At 41.6% G+C, this 16,754-nt stretch overlaps 1 protein-coding gene across 3 annotated transcripts in view; it reads left to right on the top strand.

The window, feature by feature from the left end:
• DPH1 (diphthamide biosynthesis 1) overlaps nucleotides 1-16,754 on the top strand; it is a 343,917-nt gene that overhangs the window by 322,968 nt on the left and 4,195 nt on the right. Inside the window, exons 10-11 of one of the 3 annotated variants that reach the window (XM_089657689.1) lie at nucleotides 1,364-1,442; nucleotides 6,363-6,497. In XM_089657689.1, coding sequence (XP_089513815.1) covers nucleotides 1,364-1,442; nucleotides 6,363-6,497 — 214 coding nt within the window. Of the gene's footprint in view, nucleotides 1-1,363; nucleotides 1,443-6,362; nucleotides 6,508-16,754 lie in introns of all 3 variants that reach the window. The other 2 variants (XM_089657698.1, XM_089657705.1) reach the window with 2 other exon arrangements.

The following is a 16,754-nucleotide window of genomic DNA, read 5'->3' as shown; positions in this document are numbered from 1 at the left end:
TCAGTATATGTACCATAGATTGTAGGCTCTGTAACATCCATGCAAACCAATCAATATACACTTATTGGGATTTTGTGTTATCAAAGACATGTAGCAGAACACATTTCGGTCCAAGTTGATGAAGATTTTTTATTTTTGTTATTGGATATGTTTTATAGCAGAAATTGAAAAATATTGTTCATTTTTTTTCAAAAATTGTAGTCGATTTTTTTCGCTTCTATAGGAAAAAATAGAAAAACCCAGTGGTGATCAAATATGACCAAAAGAAAGTTCTATTTGTGTGAAAAAAATAATATAACTCTCCTTCGGGTTGGTGTTGCATGACCACACAATTACCAGGTAAAGTAGTGCAGTGCGGTATAGTAAATAAATAGCCTAAAATCTTCTGGAAAAAGGGCAAAAAGGGTGTTAGGACTAAAGTAAATTTCCCTGTCTCCTCTTCTGCATCACATTGGACTTGTTCTGTAATCCTAACATGCTTTTTATCCTAGGGTGATAACATTTCTGTTTCTAAATATTCCGAAGATCCATACAACCTCTCACAGCTCCGAATTCTGATTGCATTCCATCCACTGTGGGCAGGCCAGGCGCTGGTCAAGGAGCTTGTCCACATTCTGAGCAAATTCAGTATAGAGAACAAATGTAGAGATCTCTATGATTAAGCCTGTAAAGGCTGTAAATGCAATAGGAGGGGCAGCATTCAGGCAGGGATCTGCGGCATATGTTGCTGGTTGAATCAAGTTTCACAGAAGGAGTGATGTTGTCGGTGTGTGCCCTGTTTGTGCTCTGTATTGCTGCTCCATAGATACAGTACAGTACAGTAAGTAAGATTTTTTACCCTTGGACAGAAAGTTGTTATGGGGAAGGGGTGGTGTTCTGTAGTCCTAACACACTTCTTGGATAAAAGACAGGACATCACTGGATTTCTGGCAAGATCAACTGGTGTTGATATATTAAAAATATTTAAATGGAATATTTAATAGACAAAAAAGGAGCACATTAGAGAAATTCAATTATTTGAAATGGATGCAAACAAGAGAAACCAAAGCTTCCAACTGTCATTTGTACAAGGAATATCTAAAAATTAAATAGGAACTTTTTTTGTCAAAGCTAAAATTGATCAAGCTGAAGTTAGAAGCTGATTGATTTCTGTGCTCAGCTGCACCAGATTTTACATTCTCGAGTTTTAGTAAATCAGCCCCATTTTCTATTAGTTTGTAAACATAAATCCGCAAAGCATTTCACACCTGTAGCCTGTATAGAGCATTTTAAGAACCCTGTTTTGGTCTTCAGTGCATGAGGCTTGCATTCATTAGCTAACATATTGTGCATTGCCTCATATTGTTTACGTACTTCTTTACAGGTGGGTGCAAGTCGCTTGCCCGAGACTCTCAATTGACTGGGGAACAGCCTTCTCAAAGCCTCTGCTTACTCCATATGAGGTTTGTCATCATCTGGTACATCTACTTACTGCATGTACTTTTTTCTTTGTTTCTTGCCTATAAAAATTGTATTGAAAGGTCAGTCTGCCAATATAGATATTTTAGTAGTGGTAGTTTGCAGCAGGTTCAATCACCTACAGTACCTGATTCTTGCACATCTAGACTAGGGAATGGGGATTCTAGAATTCTGTTCAATGAGCTTCTGGCAATTCCTACCTACTGCAGCTATTGTAAGAGAATCTCTCTCGCTATTTAAACTCTCACTTTACACTGCTGGGAAAAAAACAGGATATGTACTAGGTAAACCCAAGCTTGTGAGGTTCTTGATACATGAAAGCTAGCAGGTCCGTCAGCATCCAGCTATAACCAAATGTAGGTGTTCGTAGGATGTAACTTTTACGTAAAGAAAAAATACATTTCTAATGAGGTATCGGTATCCTTTGTCAGAGGTGTCAGTATTTGATAATATACTATACCATATATATGCACCATAGTATACTTTTCAGTGAAAGGTCTGTAAGCAGAGCTTTGATCATAGACCTTTACAGAGGTACAGGGAACAGGAAAGAACAATCAGCATGCTACATTCAAAGCAGGAAACACAGAATGTATATATAATGAATAAATATAATCATGTCTGTATGTACTTAAAATCTTACAGAAAAATTCCAGGTTTATCAAGTGTTTCTACATTTTGGTAAGATAATTTCAAGACTAAGTTCACCTTAATATAATAAATGCACATGATTTTGGAAGTAAAACACTGCGGCCTGCAAAGCATTGCACCCATTAACAGTGGATTGTGATTGCAGTGTCAGCCTCCTGCAGACACCTCGTACAGTTGCCTTCCCGTACCTTCTGTACAGGCAGACAGTTACTGAATTGCAGGAAGAGCCAATGAAGTACGAGGACACTCATCGGTGTTCTCATAATCCATTGAGAACTACAAGCCATCTGCCACAGTGACATATGGGACTTGTAGTTAATTCAGTCACATATCTCTTAGTGGGTGGAGCCCTGCACAGCCACTCTGTTTTCAAAATGTAACAGCTGGGAGAGGAACTCCCACCTGCTGTCATGGGATGGGGGGGGCTCAGGTGAAGAGGTCAGCTGCTGTACCATAACATATATCGTTAATTTGGGTGTAACATGTTACAAAAGGTGAACTTATCCTTTTAAAAAAACCTGTTGTTTTGGAGCTTTTTTTTCTTTTTACCATTTACTTGTTTATATGCTGATTTGTGCTATTTAGTATATTGTTTGTATACTTATTTTACAAATAAACACATCATTTATGGTGCTTCCATGAAATAGCACTTGCAGAGCTACTTCCCAGCAGTGGCTGCTGGCTTGTTAACTGATTTTGTCTAATTGAATATTCCTGGGGGTCAGCCTGATGTAAAAGACAGGGAGAGAGTTGTGTATCTGTTCTCTGAACATGTCCTCTGACTGTGTTTGTATTGGTAATCGAGCTGAATAGAAGTAGGTCAAATTACCCAGGCTGTTCACGCCATAGTAGTAAATCACTCTGCACAACTATGCATTTGTTGTCTCAGGAGTGCACCACCTTTGGGCTGTAAGTGGTAAATAATATTTCTGAACATAATATAAAATAAATACAAATGCAATATATCTGTGTCCTTTTTGAATAGAACTCTATAGGGTCAGAGTTTAATGAGTGATATTTCAGTCATTGGTGAAGTACACACATTGGCTTTATCTCATATGGACTTCAGTAGTGAGGAATTCTAGCCTTAGTTCCCTGTGCATGTTTACACCTGCCTTGCAGTCTTCTTTTACTGCAAACTGGGGTTCCTTTAGCCTACTTTTACACTGCTCTGTAGCAAAATTGAGGTAAAAGAGCATACACATTTTTGCTGTGTTTTAGATATTTTTCCAGCATGTTTTCTGGTTGCCTGCAGCAGTGAAAAATGGAAATGTGACTCAAAAATGCACGAAGAATGCAAAACATGGTGCATTTTTGCTGCATTTTACATTAATTTCAGTGGGGAGCTACATTTTTGGTGCAGTTTTGAAAACTGCACCAAAGATGCAGCATGCAAGACTTTTCAAAACGCTCCGCACTCACAGCTCAGTGATGTGAAGAGTCCGATAGGATTTAAAGGGAAACATTTTTCCTGCAAGAAAAAACGCATCCGTGTGAAAGGGCCCTAAGTGTTTCTACTCTTGACGTTACATTCTTCATAATATAAAAAAATGCATGGAATTGGGGGTACAAATATGGGAACTCAAACACCAAGACCACTGCACAGGACTACAGGAGAGATATAAGGAACCATAAGGCAATTGAGCCGTGTAACACAGTGATGGTCAACCTGTTTGGTGTAGGGAGCTTCAAGTGCAGCTTCTGTCACCATTAATGCACCCCACATAATATTCAGTGAATGCAGTGCTACAGAAATGTCAGTGACTTCACAACAGGAGAGGAGAACAGAGTCAATAAGCATGCTACAAGAGATTTCTAGAGACTACAAACATTCTATAGGAGTTGTTAGAGCCATGGGGACATATTCAGGAGTCAGTCGTAGACTGGAGACAGATTACATGAGGCTTCTATTTTCCCTTTACAAAGCATTGTTTCCACATTTCTGCTCTCTACAGCCCCCTTTCTTGTACATTTAATATTTATCTCAGTATTATAAAAAAATCGGACACGCAAAAAAGAAAAAACATAAAAGGAGAAAAAGGTTGGGCAGGAAAAATAAGACCACATTAAAGAAATAAAACCGAACCATTTAACTGCTAGAAGTTAGTAAAGAAAATGTTCTTTCATGGCTTGCAATGGGACCCCAAGGGCCTCACTATAAATGCCAAAGGGCTTCTGTGTGGGTACTATAGGTCTTGTGTATATAAAATGCTGAAAATCCATTTTTGGTTAAGTGACCCTTTAAATAGGCTATAGATTCCTTTTAAAGGCAGAAATAGGGACACAGCTTGAAGTAACTAGACAAATGATGTGTCTGTCCACCTGGTGCTTGCTGTAATACAGGTTAGTGCATTGGATCCTAGTTCTTTAATATTCTGCTCTTACATTTGTTCAACAGCGGTCATTAATACCTATGTGGTTGGCTTGCAGCTACATTTCACTTACTGCATGGGTCATAGGACAAGGACCCACACTGTTTTTTTCTTTTCAGTTTGGAGATGGGCTGGTTATTTAAATCCAATGGAGATCTCTATTAAAACGTGTTTGTGAGTTGTTGTTTTCAGCAAATTGTGCAATAGCCATACTTGGCATTATCTCATACCCTTTTCGTACTCTTCATTATAGTGAAAGGTATGCAAACATTGAAGAATGGATTGGCAGTCTTTGACCCACATCCTGATGTTGCCCTGTGTGTCCCATGATGCTCAGCCAACCATAGGTTTCCCAATCTCTTTGTTAGATGAAGCAGTTCTAAGAGACCCAGAAAAGGTCAACAATGCTGGATCTGTCAATCTAAATCATATTGTCATTGGAATATTTTCCCTGGATTTTTTTTCCTGGTAGCGGGGTAGCTCTTTTACATCAAACACATCTTTCACCATCATAATCCAATATAAAATAAAAAATATATAGGCATATTCAATAATCTGTCTTTTAGGGATTCTAGGGCATGGAGGTCTAGCCAGACATTATGAGATCACCTTTACTCTCTGCAGGTTGCCTGCAGGTTCCTTGGAAATAATTTGTGTTTGTTAGCCAGTATATTAGCATCCGGGGTCATGAGACAAACCTTCTGCTTACTTTATAGATTGAGTATTTTCAGTTAATGCAATTTCGCTTTTAAATTATATAACATACACAGGACTGATCCTTTGTAATACTTATGTTAAATAATTGAAGCAATGCCAGAATATACATTGAATAAGATATCAGAGATGCCTAGGATATTGTTATCTGCAGCCTTGGGTTCAACATGATCAGCTTGTCTCCCAGTGGCCTTCCTTGTCCAAAACCATAAAATGTTCTGAATCTATAAATATCACAGTGGGCTAATGCTCTGGTCGACTTGGGATTTGTGGAAGGTCACATTACAGTTGCATACTGTCTATATATTTCTGCTACCTAGTACCTGTCTAGGCTCTCTTAAACAGGTTTAGATAGGTCTGCGCTGGGCTCAAGTTAGGTGTCCACAAAAATGAAGGACAACTCAAAAGAGCAGTTATTTATTGTCGTGAACAATGACATGAAAACCTAAATAAAGGTATTTTTTTTTCAGAGATATGTACAGGAACTCCCCCCTTCTGAGTCCCCCTTGTCTCCACCCTTTACCTACCTCCTAGCACCATTCCTTGTTTCCACCCCCTACCCACCTCCCTGTACTTCCCCTTTTAGAGAAAACAGAACCAAGTATCATTTTGAATTTGTATTTGTTAATGATAATAAAAAAAGCAGTAAAATAGATTCCCCGCAGCCAGCAATAATAGCCCTCCCTTGCAACAATAGACCACCCTAGCAATAATGCCCCTCTAGCAACAATAGATTCCTCTCCAGCAACAATAGACCCCAGGAACAGTAAACCACCAGCACCAGCAACAATAGACCCCCCCCAGAAGCCAACATCATTAGATCTGCCAGCAACAGTTGATCCCACGCAGCAACAGTTGACCCCCAGCAACATAAGACCCACCAAGCAACAATAGACCCCTCCCTCAAAAATAGACCCCCCTCCCAGCTACCAGGATCAATGGACCCCACAACACCCCTTAACGTTATATACATGCAGTGCTTGGAGGTGCAGGAGCTGCGTTCCCCCGCGTTCCTGCCTAAATTATGTGGAAATTGCCTCCTTTGAGCACTGGTGGTGGTTTTTGTGGTGTACTTGTGGGGATGGGGGGGTGCAGGCTGTAGTAAAAGAATATATACATGATTTTGTTATGGTGCGCTCCATTTACATCACCCTGTGCTATTTTCAGGCTTCTGTAGCTCTTAAGGAAGCAGAATGGCAGAAGACCTATCCAATGGACTTCTATGCCAACCAGTCTCTGGGTGCTTGGACAGTGAACCATGAGTCTCATCGGCCTCCCAGAATTGCCGCTAAACAAACAAAGGTGAGCCCAGGTACAATCAACACTTATATGTTAAACTGTTATATTTGTGGACAGGAATATTTTGTTATATGTTCTTTCTTAGCATCTGCCTCTGATCACAGCTTTAGACGGCCACCTAGTACTTGCTTTTTATTTAAAGTTGCTTGGCTGTTTTTTATGGAGTCAAAATATCTCTTTTGCTTTTGAACACAAAAATATCTGCATTTCTTTCAAAATATTTCCCCTGATTTTCAGTGCACCAACTGCACCACCTAGTGGTCAGAGGTTTACTTACTGCCTTGGGCTGATGTATCTTTGCAATGCAGGTGTACCTTTGGGAAGTTTTGTTTACTAAATCCGCATGTACTTAACATACATAATGTTAATATCAGAGCTAATGATCCTCATTGGATGTTGCAGCTGGACAAACACATATGCTGAGATTGTTTTTTTTTAGAATTGTGGCTCGTTATGGTACATGGATGGGCTTTTCAAAGAGAAATGGAATTCAAGTAACCTAAGCTTCTTTTACACCGAAAGCAACAAGGGTTTTCTTAATGGATGTGTGGGACCTTAAGCCAGCAGGAAGCCCAACATAGAAAGGGTAGAGGTCAGTGTAAGATGGAGGAGATAGAGCCCGTGCTGCCGCTTGGAGCTAGTAATGCTACTCATTGATCATTCCCTTATCACAGTTGTTTAAGGTCTTTAAGTAGCTTTTTAAATTGGTGCCTCTCTACCCTTATACTTTATTTAGCAGTAATGGAACTAGTATACCAGTAGGGGATGGTTACAAATAGTTTGGGTTACCTGCATGAAACAGGCCTCAAAAGCCTTGAGAATATGGTGCTTTTGAGACTTTGTTATATGTTATATGTCTCTTTATTGTAGCGCATGTAGTAGTTGCCTGCAGCAAGTTTTGATCTTTGGGAAGGTCGCACACATCTTGTACTATGCTAGAAAAAAGGTAAAGCCATAGTTCAATACTGTATTGTACCTCTTTTCTTTCCTTCAAAAGCATAAAGGCTTAAATAATGACAGCTCATTGCATGACCTGTACATTACACGGATTACCTTAGGTTCACATCACTGCCATACGATCTTGATCCAGTTTTCAGTGTGATTGGGTAGTGCTACTTGGATGCAACTTTGATAAGGTTTGTATATTATATGGGCCTGAAATTGCACTGGAATCACTCCAAATTAGTACAGGTACCTTTTCTAAATGTGATTTCATTGGTCCTGTTCAGCCACAAAGGCCTGTTCAGAAGGGGCAGTACAGCAAAGGGCAGAAAACAAATATAATCACATTAGATAGGCTTCCTGTTGTAATAAAAGCCATTTGTCTCAAACCGTAATGTAAAGCTGCACTCTTCATATTCAACATAAATGAGAGACAGCTGCTCCAGTGAATATCCTATTAGGATCTGTAATGGATTTTTGATAATATGGGTCTATACAAGTGTAAAACTAAACAAAAAACGTAATAATAGCAAGAGAGATAACCAAGTCCTGGTCCATCAAGCTGCAGTAGCACTTAACCACCCAAGTACCACCCTGCAATACCCCTTCCCTACCAGGCCATTTTATAGTTTTCAGTGCTGTGATAGGTTGATTGACATTTACTCAGTTATGCAACAGTATATCCAAATAAATGTTAGATCTTTTTTAGAGCTCTTTGGTGGTATTTAATAACTGTTTTTTTAATTTTTTGCTGAAGAAATATGCTGGTATTGAGGTGGTTCAATAGTCACACCACCCCAGACCAATATTTCAGTTATGGTAGGAGACCCCAGGCAGTCTGGGCCCACTTTGCATTCTGTGCTCTGCCCTCCTGCCACAGAGTCTCACACCTCCTGCTGCATTTTCTATAACATTAGTCAATTGCAAACTAATTACTGGCAGCTGCATTGATACAGTGGCAACAGATGGGTGGAGCGGGGAAATTTGTACAAGCCTACACGCCTCCATGCAAAAATATAATAGTAGTGTTGGGAGGAGATGCCTTTAATAATATGGTGCTTGGCTGTAGTTCCCTAGGTAAAGAGAATCATTAAAGTACAAGGTCATACATTGGGGAAGGAGGATGTGAAGTGGTTGACATACAAGTCACATATTGGGGGGTGAATATGAGGGGGTTAATGTGCAGGATACGGGGAGTGAGGGAAGAAAGATGGGGCATGGTGAAATGGTTAAAAAAACAATCCCAAAATCAAATTAATTAAACCTCTAATCTTGAATTTGCTGCTGCCTTTCTCTGAAGCCTTTCTGTAAACCATTCATGAGTTCATCTTTCCTCATAGCCACTCTGATTGGCTCTGTACAATGTGCCTGTCATCTGAACTGTCTCATGACAGCTCTGGTCCCAGTCATTCACGAACACATTGGCTGTCCTGTGTGTTTTCTGCAGCATCATGTAAAAAAATATTGCTCCAGAAATACACATCCATCTTATGCTGTTTTTTTTTTGTTTTGTTTTTTTAAGAATATGGCGGTATGTAGGTGGTTAAGGCACCTTAAAGTGCACTTAAGGCACGATGGTAGTGGCAGTGGTATTATGGCATGACTTAAGTGCTATTTAGTAACAAAACTTCATCAATTTTTTTTCTAGTCATAGTTTTCTGTATTATTAATAATGTAGTCATACGCTACTCCTGCTCCCCACGCTCCAGCACTTTCCCTTCTTCTTTCTTAATTTTCAGGTTGAATAATGGCCAGCATCCATCAGCCCTCTTCCTGTGAGCCCAGCCTGCAAATAACACACCCCCAGGCATTTTTTTTTTTATATTCCAGAGTTTTCATTAAGAGAACAGACAATATTCAGACAGGACATACTATTACATCCCAGTCAACACAAGTATATGGTTATATATAACAGCTGTTCTGCTTTAAGTGATATTAAAGCTTGATGAATCAAGGCTATAGAAATATTTAATATAGTAGTGTAAAGGGCTATAAGGATTGTGACAGTGCTAAGCCCTGCCATGGTGTAATTATAGGAAATAAAACACACAGGATTCACATTTAAAGGGAGTGCAAAGTTCCAGCACATTGTTGGAACTTGGCACCCTGGAGAAGACTGGCTTGACAGTGTTCTCTGGGTTTTGTAATCCCAGATCAAGGCCTTGAAGTTGAAGGCTGAAAGTGTCCTCGGGCGATGGAACCTTCAATCGGGTCTTGCTTGAGATCTGTAGGCTATGTGAGTCCACAGGTGTCCAGATTCGTTTCAGGCCAGAAATGATCATAACTCAAGGCTCCTATTTTGAGACAGAACCATGTACTTCAGTCAGGAGGGACATGTGTTCCTGTCAGGTGACTGCATCCCATGTTGCCCACAGAGCTTGGAGAGTCAGGAGAGCTATACGAGTCTGCTGTCGAGAGCCAGATGGATAAAATGCGTTGGAGGTCTCACTACTTGATGCTATAACAAGGAGCATCTCTGCTGGCACGCTACGCGATGCAACTAGTCGTGGTTGGCAGGGCTTTTTTTCTCAGAGAAAAAGTGCAGGAATTCACCCGCCCCCCTCCTAGGTCACGCCCCTACCAGCCCCTAGAACCGCCAACTAAAACTGCCCTCTCCCCAGAACCGCCCCCTTTAGAGAACAGGGAACCAAGTATAATTTGGGGGGCTATACACGTAATTTGTATGGAATTTGTTAATAAAAAGCAATGCAAACAGTTAGAAATATCCAGCACTTACCAAAGTAAGCTCAGAGGCACTTCCAGACAATTTCAGCATTCTTGTCATATGTTTCTTCTTTGCTTCTCACATCAGTAGCATCCCCATATATTCAGCAAAGAGACATTCCCAAATATCCAGCAAAAAGCCAGCCATGTCCAGCAAAGAGACAGCCCCAAATATTCATAGAGACATTCCAAAATATTCAAAGAAACAGCTCCAAATATCCAGCAAAGAGACATTCCCAAATATCCAGCAAAGAGCCAGCTCTGTCCCACAAAGAGACAGCCCCAAATATTCAAAGAGACATCCCAGAATATTCAAAGAGAGCATCAAGTGTGGTTGAAGGTGGTTCAGATGAGGTGGAACGTGGCTTTGCAGTAAGCACAGTGGATTCCCTACAGCTTCAGGACAGGGAGTTAGGAAGAGGCTTCAGCAAAGATAGAGCAGCTCCAGAAAAGAAGAATAAGCCAAGGAATCCTGTGGCAAACTGGGTGAAGACTAAGTATAGAGAGCAGTGGGACCCAGTTAAGATTTTGGGTAAGGTGTACCTAAAAGCACACCCAGAAAAAAGGTCATGACTGACAGCTGGCACCGAGGTGTCCCAACCACCAAGGACAGGTGCATGTGTTGCTCTTTCCTGATCAAAACAAAGAGGAGGGGTATGTGACAGTGCTAGGCCCTGCCACGCTGTGAATATAAGAAAAAGACACACAGGATTCGCATTAAGGCAGAGTACAAAGCTCCAGAGCATTGCTTTTGAATGGAGAAGACTGGCTTTTCGGTATTCTCTGGGTTTTGTAATCCCAGATCAGGGCCTGAAGCTGGAAGGCTCCAAAGTGTCTTGGGTCTGAGCCTTTAATCCTGAGTCTTGCTGGAGATGCGCAGACCATGTGAGTGCAGAGTAGTTACAAGACAGGCCTTATCATAGCTCAAGGCTCCCATTTGGAGAGAGACTTGTGTTCCTACCAGGAGACTGAAACCTATGTTGCCCACGGACTGGGAGAGTCAATGCAGCTGCGTGAGTTTGTGAAGACCGAGAAAGCTGACATAGATAGCGAGTCTGGAGGACTGGAGGAAGTCTGTAGGCCTCAAAAGGAATGTGAGAACCCAGGGTGCCCAAAGACCCCATAGGTCTCCAGAGGAGTGTGAGAATCCAGGATGCCCAAAGACCCCATATCTAGAGGCCAGGAATGGCCCCGTGAAGTAAGGTGCTGCAACTAAAGGTTAATTGACCCAAGGGAGCCTGGTAGCAGCGATGCTGCTAACAAGTGTGCCAGATGGCTTGGCATTTTTGTTGACTGTTTGCTTTGTGAAGCCCAAGCTCCTGCATGGGCATCTTTATATGTTCTTTTGTTTTCGTTTGTTTAAAAAAAAGTGGACCGGCAAGCCTTTAAAAACACAGTTCGGACTGACATTGACTTCAATATAACACATCCACCACTAAGCTAAAGCTCTCCCAATATTACAAGATGCATAGAGTACAGGGCCTATTTAGCTAGCAGGACATCAGGGTTCTGACAAGGAATGCCAGGATGATGGATTTCAGAGTTATTTAGCAGGTATGTGGCACTCTGTGTCAAACATACCTGAGTTTAACAGAATAGAGCAATGCTAAAGTGCTCCTGCTCATCAAACAACCAGAATTCACGATTCTGTAATTGTCACTGTAAGAGAAGTTCTATTTCCTATGGGATACTGCTTTAGAAATGTTCCTGTTTAAAATGTTTTTTCTCAACATTTCCAAACTCTTGCATGCTCCTAAGGATTGCAAACTGTTTTAACAGTTTTGTTTAGATGAAAAGATTAGAAGTTGTCATCGCTGGTACTGTTGCATATGGATTACATGTAGAAGTCCCCATATAGCATTTGTTGATCATATGCAGTTATGGCAAATATGTCAGGAATAGGCATTTGTAAGAACCGGAATATCCACTCTTATGGCTTATGACTATGTCTTTTGTTTGCATCAGAACTGCTTCTCTCCGTAGACAAGTTAATGGGAACTAAAAGTACCTTGGAGCAGGTTGATTCAAGGAAGGAAGTAAACTGCAGGCTAGACGAAGGTCAAAAGCACCTGAAAGTACCTAAAATGTAGCAGAATGTACCTAAAATTGTGCTGCATTTCTCCATGAAAAGAAGCACTTAAAGGCTAAATTTACCTTAGCAGTAGAATGGCATATGCAGACGAGAGACCTCAGGCAGGTCCAGGACATGAGAGGTGGGGGTAGGAGGGGCATCTGCCCTGGGCACAGAGTGTTCATCGGCAAGAGGGGGTGCTGCATGACAAGTGGCACTTTACGTGATCCCCAATGCTTTCCTGGTGGAAGGACGACAATTCCCCCCCCCCCCGATAATCTTGCTCTGTGAGTATGGGGGGAGGGGTGCAGATGTGCGTTGTGGATGGTGGGGTGTAGAGGTGAGCTGCTGACAGGAGGTGCAGAGGTCAGCTTTTGGATGGTGGTCTGCAGAGGTGAGCTTTAGATGGGGGTGCAGTGGTGAGCTGAATACAAGCTGGCAGACCTAAAGCTCTACAGTGATGCAGAGACAAGCATGGTTACAACTGGGTGTTGGATTGGAGCTGAAGAAGACAATTGGGTGCATGTTGACACTGACTCATGCATAAGAAACAAGGGGATAAGGCATAATGAAGATGGACAAATCTGGCATCTTTGCCCTGGGCACTGGATGACCTTATTCTGGTACTGGCCCCAGCATATTACAATGCAAAATACAGTGTAATGTGATTGGCACACCCATAGGCCTTTGCTGGGATCCTCAATTTCTTCCCAGTATACTCCCATTTTGTTTACTTTTGCTTGTCTCTCTGGGAAACACTAGAGCTTAGACGTTCATTCTCAGCATCACAGCAGCACACTTCTCTTTATTAAAAGTGTTACATGTGCAATGCATGCTCTCTTTATCTCTAAATATGTGGCAGGCTTCAATGGTGCCAAAAGAGGCCTACAGGTGTGCCAATCACATAACACTGTATTTTGCAAAAAAAAAAAAAAAATTGCAGTGCATTGTAATATACCAGGGCCCCTTGGGTGGACTACGCCTCTAAGCTTTTTTGACAGTGTAGGATTACCTTTCAGAGGTAGGTGTTTTACTCACTTTTATTCTCTTTCTGTCAGACCATAAATGACAGTCCACTGTCAGCTGCCAGTGAGGCCCATTTTTTGTGCAGTCACAGCTGCATCTGGCAGATTGGTTTGTGAACAAACCTCACTATTGGTTCCTATTAGTGTGAGACATAAGGCTCAGAGCTAGGAACGTCCTGTGTGAGACCTGTGGCTCAGAACTGTGTGCTCACAATCAGGAGTTTTCACAGGTTTGCAATTCGTAATTTTCATTTATTAACTTTCTCTTGGCTTGGCGAGCCTTGCCTAAGGACAGTAGTCTACAAAATGTGGGTGTCAAGCGGTTCTACTAATAAAATATATTTTATAGCATTCTGTAACACCTTGCATAGCGGCAGGGCTCTATTACTCTGTACGGTGCCTTCTGTAACATTATGAACATGCTTACAGCACAGGTTGATCTCATAAATTTACTGTTGCTCCCTCATTGTGTAATTAGCAGGCTAAAAGTGCATCCTCGGCCAGCTGTGCAGCCTAACTGCACTGTATATCAGGGGCTTTCTTTTTCTTTCTGGTAGTGGTGACTGTTTGTCAGGTAAAACACTTTACTGTGTGTGCCATTCACATGTGATTTTAGGCTGTTTGCAAGTTCTGCTTTAAAGCTGAACTCCGGGTATATTTTTTGTTGCATACTTACATTGGTCCAGCTTGGTACAAATTGAGCATACAGTATACTGTATTTTCCGGCGTATAAGGCGACTGGGTGTGTAAGACGACCCCCTAATTTTCCAGTTAAAACATAGGTTTTGGGCTATAATCGCCGTATAAGACTACCCCCCCCCCCCCTCTGAGCTAACACCATTTAAAAACATCAGATTTGATTTAAATAATTTTAATTAAAATGGTTATGACTTACCAGTACTTAAAATCCTTCAAAATCATCATGTTCATCCTCTGACATCAGCAGCACAGTTATGTCCTTGGCAAAGTTTACAACTTTCAGTTGGAAACTGGCTTCATATTTCCTTCTTCTTGCTGGAGCCATGATGGGGTCTTGCCTACCAGCCATGTTGTTTAACCACTAGCCTACAGGGCACTTATACCCCCTTCCTGCCCAGGCCAATTTCCAGCTTTCAGTGCTGTCACACTTTGAGTGACAATTGCGCGGTCATGCAGCACTGTACCCATATGAAATTGTTATAATTTTTTTGTGACAGAACTTTATTTTGGTGGTATTTAATCACCTCTGGGTTTTTTATTTTTTCTTAAACAAACCAAAAACTACTGAAAATTATGAAAAAAAAAGTTTTTTCTTAGTTTTTGTTCTAAAATTTTGTAAATAAGTGATTTTTCTCCTTCACTGATGTGCGCTAATGAGGCTTCAGTAATGGGCACTGATAGGCTGCACTGATGGACACTGATAGGTGGCACTGATGAGGAGGCACTGGCAGGTGGCACTGATGGGCCTTGACAGAATCACTGATGGGCACTGAAAAGAAGCACTGATAGGCGGCACTGACTGGCACTGATAGGTGGCACTGATTGGCATTGATAGGTGGCACTGACTGGCACTGATGGGTAACACTGAAAGGCAGCTCAGATGGGCACTGATATGTGGCATTGATGTGCACTGGTAGGCACTGATATGTGGCACTGATGGGCACTGGCAGGTGGCATGGATGAGCACTGAGAGCTGGCACTGATGGACACTGACAGGTGGCACTACTGGGGCTACACTGATCATCAGGGCCCTGATGGTCAGTGCACATGTCCCCTCCGAGGAATACCAATTACCGGCTCTGCTCTCCTCTCGAGCTGTCAGCGTGACAGCTCGTGAGGAGAGAAATGCCGATGACCGGCATTTCCCTGTTTACATGCGATCAGCTGTGATTGGACACATCTGATCACATGACCAAGCCGAAATCTTTGGCTCTTTCCGTGGATCGGTGATCCGCTGTGTCCGAGAGACAGAGCGCACCGCCGATCGCCACGCTCCCGGAGCAGTGCATGCGCGATGAGAATGGGAGGACGTCATATCAAGTCCTCCCAGAATGAGAGAACCACCTTGCGCCCCGTCATTGGACTATATGGCAGGCGGGAGGCAGTTAAATACACCCACTAATCATCAGCCCGCTGGATGTGCAGTAATACGAAAGCACGTTGACTCTTTGACAACGTGCTTTCGCACGAAATGCGCCAGAGAGGAGCCTGGCCGCACTGATGTCACGCCGCCGAGGCTGCATGGAGGGCCGGCGACCATCTTTATAGCTTGTAAGCATACCACAATTTTTTCATGATCTGGATCTTATTTTATGCCAATACCTTAATAAAAATACTACACTATCCAAAAACCTTCGTTTTGTGGCTTGTGTATGAGTCATTTAAGGTGGATCATTATCTTTTTGGCAACTTATTCCTGTGGTGGAGATACATGAGAGGAGCTGTCCCTATTATGTGCTGTGAGGGTCCGGTTTGTGAGGTCTGGAGTGCTTTTCCTGTGTGCTGAGTGTGTACCAGTGGAGCCCCCTGTCCCCGCCAGAGCCCTGATGTACACCAAGGTTACCTCAGATATAGTTACATACGCATTACCATTGCGCTTCTGGTGAGTGCAAGCATACTTCAAATCCTTATCACTGAAGTCACGAGCATGGAATCTGATCACTTTTTGGACTCTTTTTTTTTTTTTTTTTTTATATGTATTTCAAGATTTTTTCATTTGCCTATTTGATTTACTACGTTTATGTGGAACTATTGCATCATCCATTCACTAATTAATTCGTCATCATTTGACAACACTTTTATTTATTGTTAGCACGTTTCAGCGCAAATATTTTGCACCTAACTATATGCAATTGTCACTTTTATCATTTAGCGCTGCATTCTATTGATCAGTTTATTTGAGGATACAGGGGTTAATCCTTAATACCAGCAGCATATTTTTAATCGAGTTCTCGTTTGTTACACTTTTTAGTTTACAGAGGAAAACCTGCCAATGGGCAACTCAGTCCATCAGTATCTGCTGTTGGGTGGACCATTCATTTTTTACATGTGTCTAAAAAAAGTGAGAAAACTAAGTAGCTGTATAGAGAAGTTTTTCTATGTGTCCAGTAAAGTTCTCCCATTGTCATATTTTTCATCTCTTGTGTGTCCCTCAATGCACTCAGAGAAAATGATACTGCAGTGAGTACAGAAATCCTATTTTTGTTGTTGTTCGTTGCGCTTATCAAGTAGTGCAGACAGTAATGACTAAATGCAGTTCCAGAGTCAGAGCAATAAAAGAAGAGTGCTGATTGGTTACTATTGCACTCTTTGCTTTACAAAATAAGTCCATCTAGCTCATGTACTTTAACTGTTTCTTTCATGGAAATGGCACACCCTGTATGATTAGTATATAGAGAAATCAATAAAACTGCAACCCTGTAGGCAGCATTTTTCAGCCTTTGTCTCTCAGCCTTGTTGGTTTCTTTTATTTGAAAAAAATATTTTTAACAAAGCATTATTAGTGTACAGTGAAATTAC

Source organism: Staurois parvus, unplaced genomic scaffold (assembly GCF_062004578.1).
Source record: "Staurois parvus isolate SC_StPar_1 unplaced genomic scaffold, SC_StPar_1.0 ptg000029l, whole genome shotgun sequence".
Lineage (NCBI taxonomy): Eukaryota > Metazoa > Chordata > Amphibia > Anura > Ranidae > Staurois > Staurois parvus.
The sequence above is the reverse complement of the archived record's forward strand: the minus strand, read 5'-3'. Positions and strand labels throughout refer to the sequence as shown.